At 40.4% G+C, this 9,369-nt stretch overlaps 1 protein-coding gene across 1 annotated transcript in view; it reads left to right on the forward strand.

Moving 5' to 3' along the window:
• Positions 1-8,133, forward strand: part of PRR14L (proline rich 14 like) — a 19,526-nt gene extending 11,393 nt beyond the window's left edge. Inside the window, 5 exon segments of the mRNA XM_017813987.1 lie at positions 1,608-1,676; positions 2,435-2,603; positions 2,925-3,031; positions 3,909-3,980; positions 4,591-8,133. Of these exon segments, the coding sequence (XP_017669476.1) occupies positions 1,608-1,676; positions 2,435-2,603; positions 2,925-3,031; positions 3,909-3,980; positions 4,591-4,867 (694 nt within the window). The 3' untranslated portion in view covers positions 4,868-8,133.
• Positions 8,134-9,369: the final 1,236 nt, after the last annotated feature.

Here is a 9,369-nt window from a genome sequence, read left to right on the forward strand (position 1 = left end):
CAGCCTTAATTCTGCCCTGTTTGGATTTTCTTCCAAGTGAAGTTATTGTAGCGTGTGGTGAGTTGAAAAGTTTAAAGAAGTGCAGCAAATAAATTCTATTTCTAAATCGAAATGAATATTAAAAGTTTGGCTATAAAACATAAAGAACAAAACCTAACATTTTAAATATTTAACACCTTTTTAGATTCCATTTTGGTGAAGACTGACTGCCTGTTCTCATCAACTAATAATTCTTAAAGTTATTTACAGGAACAGTGAAAAAAGGACAATTCAGTAAATGCCTCTTAAATTTGTATGTACTCAAAAAAAAATCACAAAATAACTGTTTGGTATGTAAATACAAGAAGTGTGTTTGGTGCAATCCAAAAGCATTTTCAGCTCCCAGTATGACAGAAATCTTTGCTTATTTTGATTAAGATAGTTGAAAATCACAAAAAATTGAAAAGTTCCCTGCAGGCCATTTTCTTCTGAAAAAGATTTTTCTCTTTAAATTATTTCACTCATAGTGTTTTCAATAACCAAGAGAACAAGGAACTAGAGTAGTTCTCCTACCTAAAAATAATTTTCTGTCACTTCCACTGCCAATAATAAAGCATTCTTTCAGTGAATGCTTTTCTCTAATTAATGCTTATTTGGATTAAATATTTCTAAAGGGTTTTTTTCCCCGTTCTTGTAATTTATTATTATTATTGTTATTTTATTATTATTGCATAACACAGTAAGCTCTGCTCTGGCACAGAGGGCTCTGCTGCACTACTGAGCCAGGTTCCAGCAGCGTTGGAATAGTGGAACAGTGAGAGAAACAAAATGTTACAGTTCTGGTAGAAACGAAAAACACAAGAAAAGGGTCTTTCTGACCACCTTCTCTAGAGTTAGTTGGACTTCCCTGTGCTGCCAGCATGGCTGGGTTTTAGAACAGCAAAGTGCATTTAGCTGTGGATTTGAGAGAACAAGATTTGCTGTTTAATGCAATAAAAGCTGTCCAAACTGATTTCCTGCTGTTAATAGTACAGCTTAATGTCAAAGGACTTTTATGCCATAGATTTATGGTAATTACCAACCCATTGGTTATTCCAATTGATAAGGACGAGGCTGTGGGAGTTGGAGACAACAGGGAGTTAATCTTATGGAAATACTTCCTTTCACTTGTTACTGTTGCCATTATGCACTTTGTTTTATTTAGCAGCCAAATCCTTCAAGGTTTTTGGTTACTTTAAAAACTGGGGGTTTTGAATAAGGAATATAGACTTTCATAGAAATAATTACAACTTTTAGACTTTAATAATTACATAGAAATAATTATGACTTGCTGTCAAGAAGACTACTGTCTTCCTCTCTTTCTATACTTTTATTTCCTTATCTCACCACTACCATTTTAAAGTGAAAGTAGGACTATTTCCTTAACAAGCTGTCAATGAAATTTAGTGGCCTAAATGGCAGATCTATCTTGCTTTAATATCATTTTAGTCTTTCATTCTCATTCCTGCTATGAGTATCTTTTGTCTTACAGTCCAGTTTATACTAATAATTTTTCCCTCATCTTGTTATGGTGTAGACCTAATTTCTGCCTGGTTTTGTTTTGTTTTCTCGTTGTCCTTTTGAAGCAGCTATGCCATGTTACCACACTTACCTGCCCAGAGTATGGAAGCACTGCAGACTGCAGGCCCTGACATACGGTGAGTCTCGTGGCCGTGGATGTTTATTCTGAGCAGTGGGATCATGAGCTTTCTCAGAAAGCCATTGCCTGTGTCATTTTGGCTTTCAGCTTTTGGCAGTTCACTCCCAGAACAGCTTTGTGATTAAAAAGTTAGTGAAGTAACCTGACTGGGTGATGTAATGGAGAAGAGTGGAGGGGCATTAATGCAAACACCCTGTAAGTCATTGCACAGAACAGTTCTGGTACTTTGAACCATGCTGTGCCACTTTTTATGACATGAATATGTGAAACTATAGAAGTTTTGGTTCCTTACTTGATCTATGTCCTTCCTGCCTGAGCGACTGGACATTTGGTGCTGAAACTTCCTTCTGTTCTTTTTCAGTGCAGGGATGGCAGATATAAGAGCTGTATTTTAAGTTTATCTGTAAATAGAAAGTATGATAAATAGTTGTGTCTTAGAAATTTGCTGGCAGAAAAGGATTAATCTTTTTCTATCAGTAGTTGATAAATAGAGCTGTAAACTAGTTATAGAAAAAGACTGGGTTTAAAATTATGTGTTCAGATACTCTGGCAGTTGAGTTTGTGTCAGCACCAGTGTGGGCTGCAGCAGTTTTGGCTCTGTGTGTGTACCAGAGTTCACTTCCTGGGGCAGTATCTGTGAACTGCATTGCTTTTCGTGCCCATATTGCAGTGTAGGAACATCACTGAGAGCAGGGAATGCTCTGCAGTGTCAGCTGGGTATTAATCTACATGTGTTCCCTTCTTCCTCTGTTACAGTCTGGAAGCTTCATTCCCACTCCCGTTACCAAAGCCTCCCACACTTCCAGAGTCACTGCCATCCCCCCCCAGGCTTTCAGGATCCGAGCTCCAGGTCCGTGCCCTTGATGAAGCCGATGGTCCCGTTCCAGCCTGTCTGAGACCCCAGGATGACACAGAACTGAAAAAAGTGAGCTCATTTTATATTGTAGGTCTCTCAGACTCTTGGGTCTCCAGAACTCGAAGCTGCTGCTGCTGCTGAATATTAACCTTGTAACTGTTAAAGATGAGAGGAGAAAACAGGCTGCAGGGTCTGTTCTGTGCTGCTGCTCTCTTTGATTCATGCAGAAAGAAGGTGGCAAATCAGAGAGGAATGTTTAATCTATAGATAATAGCATAATAGGTAATACTCAGCATATGGATATACTCAGCATAAAAGGGAATTCTGTTGACTGCTGTGGTTGTAATTTTCTTCATTTTAACATTTTTTTCCCTTCTTTTTTTTTTTAAGACTGAGCCAGAAAAGAGGCCAAAGAAAGTCTCAGAGATCCGAATCAGGAAAACTGTTCCCAAGCCGGACACTAACCTTACTCCAATGGGACTGCCCAAACCAAAAAGGTGAGCAGTGTCTCTGAAATGGACTCAGACAAGCTCCTGCTGCTTACATTTCCTGCATATGAGTACAACCACCTCAGTAACTGCTTCTCTTACCATCACTGTTTTGTACAGCCCCAGCTGAGTGATGTCTGATGTTTGCTGTCAGCTCTATCAGAACTACTCACTGAGGTTTGGCCAAAATGGGGAAAACTCAACTGCAATGCAATGATTTTTCTAAAGAAGAAAGAAGTTTGTTTTGATAAACATAGATTGGAAATCAGTCATTCTGCAGTGCACAGAGATGAAGTGATCTGTTGGAAAGTGATCTGTTGGAGTTCTTCCCAGTTCCTTCCTTGTTTGTGGCATATGATCTTAGGGAAGTGAGGGTAATCACAGTGCCAAATGTTGATAAAGCTTTTCCAATCAGTCATCTGGTATTTTGTTCACTTTTGTCTTAAACACAAGTGGCAGCTTTGACAAAGGAATGCATTTCTTCAGAGATCAGCTTGAGAATGGTCAATAACTAAAAGGAGTCTCAAGAGATAAAGTGTTGATCTGTTAGACTTGAAGATTTTTCTTAGCTTTCGCCAGAAAGGGACCTGTGAAGGCATTTCCCCTTCTTCTTTTGAGCTTCATTATTTCAAAGCATCACAGAATGCTAGAAGGAATACTGACCTCTGCAGAAAGGGCAAGTCTTGACCCAGACCTTGTAAAAACACTGCATGAAATTAGGTCCTTAATGAGCTCATTTTTCGTTCCTCCCTGTCCCCAATTAAAGCACAGTTAGTCAGCGTTTAGGCAGAGAACTTGTACTTGTTTCTCATAAATCTGCTTGCTGGGAAGAGAAGTGGGTTTGAAATTCTTCTTTCTTGATTGATTTGTCATTACTTTTTTTCAGGCTTAAGAAGAAAGAATTTAGTTTAGAAGAAATTTACACAAACAAGAACTACAAGTCCCCTCCTCCAGCCAGGTTGGTTCTGCTTCCTAATGAGAAAACTAAGATGAATATAAATTAATTAGGCAGAGAGAGAGAGGAGATGAAACATGTCTGAAAGCTGAGAGGGAGATAGGTTTTTAAAATTGCTCTACTTTAAAGTGGTAGAGAAAGTTAATTCAAAAATAGCATCTCTTACTATTTGGATGGAAAGCAGTAAAATAGAATATGAACTAAGAATTTGCAGCTGGATTTGTATATTTTTTTCATCTACTCATTGATTCCAGTCTCCATCCAAGTGAAGTAATTACTTTTTCAGAATTCAAAGGGAACTACGTGTTCTTTAAAATATTAATGTCATCAGATGTTCAAACCTATTTATTCTATAAAATAAAGATTCTATAATTGAGCTGAAATGCAGATAGAGATTCTACCCCAGTGTCTCTGCAGCAGTGAGGAATTAGCTGGCAGTAACGTGCAGTGGCAGGAGGTGGATAATATTCATTACAGGAGGTGTGGAGGGGCTGTAAAAATGTCAAATTAAAGCAGCTTTACTTGGGTTATGAAATCCCCCAGTGTCCCTGTCCATGGAAGGAGGCAGCTGCTGCTGCTTGAGTATTCACCAAGTGTTCCCTGCTTTTACCAGGAGCTTGGAAACAATCTTTGAAGAGCCCAAGGAGAAGAATGGACACTTGATTTCTGTCAGCCAGCAGAAGAGAAAGCGGATTCTCGAGTTCCAGGACTTTACTCTTCCCCGGAAAAGGAAGACACGAGGCAAAGTCAAAGCAGTGGGTTCTTTCACCCGAGCCAAAAGGGCTGCACTGCAGAGTGCAGAGCTGGATGTGCTTCTGAGTCAGAAGCTCATGGCCCTTGAAGCCTTTTTTGCAGAGGAGGTGGAGCAGGAGCAGGCCTCCGGCATCTGAGGGAGCCACGGAGCTGGGAATGGTCCAGTCAGCCTCTGGAGTATTTTCCTCTGGGGAGAAATCTACTGACTTCTTCATGCATTACTCTGCTCTAACATCTGATAATCAGTTTTTGGCTGTGACCCTCTCTAAGGTGCTATTTTGTTTTTTATTTTTTTAAATGCTATTGGAGGGATTCTTTTAAGTCCCTATTGGAGTGTAACACAGCCACATAAAATTTACCCTTCCTTCCTCAACCTCTGGAAAATACTGCTTATATTTAATTAATTATGTTTAAACACCTTTTGGGGGTAGAGTAGGAGTGTAAAGGAGGAAGTAGTGCACTTTCAGTGATGCTAGAACTCTGTACTCCAGATCATTTGCACATTTGAGTCTGCTGTTGTTACTGTAATTAATGGCTGTTTTGAACAACGTGACAGAAGAGATGCAGTGTTTGATAAAGGTGAATTCTAGCAAACACATTCTTGATATACCACTAACTTTTTAATAATTAAACGTAGCTGTCTGGGTTTGCATTCAATTGTTTCTTCCTTCTGTTGACTTAGAAGGTTCCTTCTGAGTTTCTGTGCCCTTCCTGGCTCCAGGCAGCAGAAGCCTCACATAACTAGACTTTATATAACTTGCACTTTGTATATGTTTCTTTATTTGGTGCATGAGGACACCTTTTAACATTATTAAACTCAAAAAAGGGTAATGTTTTAAGGAAAAATGGTGCCCAGTACTACTTTTTCCCAAATAGTAGATTTTTTACTTACTTGGCTGATGCCAACCTCTTCTCCAGAGGAAAAGCCCATGAGGATGTTAAACTGCAGGATACATAAGCAGAGATTTCTGTTTAACTGAGCTGCTGCATGTAGAGAATACCAACAAAATCTTTGGGCTTTGCTTTAAAGTTATTTTAAACCCATTGAAAATATTAACTTAATGGCAACAAGAATTTTTTTTCCCTTCTTGAGGGGTTTTTTACCACTGTAGATTTTTAATTCCTGTAGCTCTTAACTGGATCCTCTCTGTACACACTGTTGTCCATAACAGCCAGTGCTGCACCAAGAGCCTCCTGGCACGTGGACATTTTTTATGTAAGGCCATTTGTAACCCCCTGATGCAGCTCTGGGCAATTTCTCAGCTCTACCTTTTGAAGGAAGAGAGCTCCCTTCTGGCATAACTTCTGTTACCCTTACTTGAAGCATAATTCCAGGTGAATGCCAGCTGCAGTTCAGGTCATTGTCCCTTAGTGCCTAGAGGAGTTATTCAGGCAAAGCTGTCATTCCTGGGATGCTCAAATTGAATTAGTCTGTTCTTTCTTTCACTTGAACTTGCACTTTCTTATTTACCTGCCCATGTAATAGAGTTTCTATTGACCTTCAAACTGAGCAAATATCTAGTGGGTGGGTATTTTTTATAAAGTCCCAATAAATGCAGGACTGAAAATACTATAATCATCTTCTGTTGCTCTACCACTTCTGTTACTGACCAAACAGAAAACTAAAAATTATCAAGCAATCTGTTGAATTTCAGAGCTTTGAAAGTAGAGAAATGGAAGAGGATTATTACACTGTGTGTGCCTGAGTCTTGAAAGAAGTCTAATCTGGTTGGTTTTGCTTCCAACTTATGTGCTGGGATTCCCAAAGGTTTACATTCTTGTTTTTAAGGGTAATTATCTTTAATCAGGAAGAGTGAAGAAAAGAGAGGAGTGCACACTTAGAGGAGCAGGGTTTGGAGTTTGAGGGTAAAGTAACAAGGCAGGCAAAGTTTGAACATATTGACATACTATTTTTCTGGTTAAGCTGTTAAGCTGCTGTAGAACATTCTAATCCTCTTTATTTTTGTAAAAAGAAATCCCTAAAAAACAAAGGTTGACTGCCTCCTAAAAAAATGTTTGAAACTTTCCCTATCCTGGTTTATTAGCCCAATTATGGATTGGTTGGAAGTGGTAGCAAGAGTGAGAGATATATTTTTATGGATTTATGCTATAAAATCGGATTGTTAGAGAACATTCATTCACCTTCTATTAATATGGGAGGCTTCCAGTGCTGTGACACAATTGAGCTGTAACCTTACTGGGGGCTTTAAGGAAATAAAAATACGGGTGGGGAGGGAAGAAACTTGGGTCCAGGAAAAGTTCAGACCTCTAATGTACTTTAAAACATGGAATGTGTTAGGTTTTTTGCTTTGGGTTATGTTGGGGTTTGTTTGTTTTGGGTGGGGGTTTTTTATCTGCCTCTCTGTTCTGTCTTGTCTCTGATTGCTTTGAAAGAACATTTCTTAGCTTTCTTTCTACAAGCTACAGCAGAGAGAGCAAAGAAAACACTCAATTCTCTTTGGTTTACAGTAATTGAAGGAGTTACAAAAATGTTGCAGTTGCTTAGCCCGTCCCAGACCTTAGTTTGTGGCAACCCAAATATCCAGCATTATTCTCTTTTGGTTCAGTGTCTGTATGATGATGTGAGCTAATGGAGACCAAACATCTCCCCCCTCCAGCAAACAGGTGTCAGTTGTGCTTGTGCACTTTTTTCTCTTTTCCTTTCCCACCTCTGTTGCTGTTTACAGCACTCCTGGAACAGCCTGTTCCCTGGGGCTGCTGCTTGCACACTGGGAGTGGGGACTGTGCAAAAGCTGGGCATTGGCCACTCTGAGCTGCTTCTGTCACAGAGAACTGCAAGAAAAAAGGATAGAGGGTCTGTAGCTGGAGGAGATGTGCATTTGCCTTTTCATCAAGTGAACCCACTCCAGTGAGGATTTTTTTGTATCACCATGGACAGACATTGTATATCTTTGCTCACAGAGTGATGACTAGAGCAGCTCGAGAAGGCTTGCAAAGCTTTTGCCATGTCCTGTCTCTTAGTAGTAAGTTATGGAGAGCCAGGCAGCTCTTTGCTAGATTTGCTGATTATGGGAGATAGAAAGATCACTTTCCAAGAAAAAAAAAATGTTATTTTCATCATGCTATGGCTGGAGCAGCTGAGGCTCCTTAATGTATGGTACAGCATTAGCCTGGCTGGCCTCTTGGCTGTGTACATTTGAGTTCTGATGATTGCTGGATATGAATTCCTGCCAGCAGTTCTCATTGTATTGGATTACAGGTGGGCCTTTGGTATATTATGTTCCAGGTGCTTTTCTAGCATATGGATGATAACTGTGGATTGAAAATCTGTATGATGCTATCAAGTTAACTAATAGCTCCATGAGAATTTGTACACTTGTGCCATTAGCCTCCATCATGCTCTTGGCATTTTGTTTCTGTTCAATATTGTGTGAATCTAAAATTTTACTGTTTCTTTTGTGTGTGTTTTTAATTTATGGAAATAAATTTTTCTGAGAACCTTTCAGTTTTTTAAGGCCTTCAGGCTTGTGTGGGTAAACATGCATGATACATGTCCTGCACACATGGGGGAAAGAGGTCAAATCTCCAAAGAGATGGACACTGTTAAGTAACAGGGTGTTGGTGAGGCACAGAGCAGCAGTTCTGGTGTTCCTTCATCCACAGCCACACCTGAAGAGGAATTTTAAGCATGATTTTAAGCATGATCTATTCACAGCATTGAGGCTGCACCCATCTCTTGAGACAGCAGACTAGTAGGAGCCCGAGAGCACGGCCAGTTCCTGCTCTGCTCAGAGCTGAGATTCCAGGCTGGAGCTGGCCAGTGGTCCAGGCTGTGCAAGGCAGCACCTGGGAATCAGAGCTGGAGCACAGGAACATCACCAAGGCCTGTACTGTCTGTGTCAGAAAATGGCATTCCTGCCCTTCCAACCCCTAGAATGCTGTGTATAACCCAGATTTTCGATTGATCACTGATCAGCTTGGCAAAGCTAAGCTCTGGGTGCATTTCTTCACTGCTCTCAGAACTGCCTTCTCCGAGGTGCAGTATTCCATGGGCCCCGCAGAGGGCATGGAAGCTCCAGGAAGGAAAGGCAGGGAGCACCTCAGAGGCTAAGGAAGCATCCTCCTATTCCCCTGCTCCTTCAGGGCTACAGCTCTTTGGCTGCAACACAGTATCCGAGGATTTGGCTCTGTTACCAGACTTGCTTTACTCACCATTTAGCCATTACCTTTACCTTTCTGGGAAAGGTGGAGGAGTTTGGATTTGGGTCCTCTCGTTGGGTTAGTCGGTGTCAAACAATGGCACAAACACGATGGAGAGCAGTCTCAGCTCAGATGCACTGAATCCTAAACACTTTATAGTCAGAGTGCAAAGTTTTTCCTTCTCAGGAAGTGAAAAGGGGCAGAAGAGGTGTGACTGTAAGTCACACAACAGGAAAGACAAGCTGTTTAAAACTTGTTGGAAGAAACTGTTTAAAGCCAGGTGTTTTTAGCAGCATTTTTTACAACTGAGTACGGCTGCCTGGCTTTGCTGGTTTTGGTGGAGGGGTTTTTTATGTCTTTCCTTTATATGGCAGATACACTGGCTTTATTGTCTGCACTAGTTGCATCTCATTTATTAATAGCTGAGGTTTATACAACTGCAACATACGTAGCAAGGTCTGGAAAGTTTTGAGTGAAG

Source organism: Lepidothrix coronata, unplaced genomic scaffold (assembly GCF_001604755.1).
Source record: "Lepidothrix coronata isolate B3197 unplaced genomic scaffold, Lepidothrix_coronata-1.0 Scaffold44, whole genome shotgun sequence".
Lineage (NCBI taxonomy): Eukaryota > Metazoa > Chordata > Aves > Passeriformes > Pipridae > Lepidothrix > Lepidothrix coronata.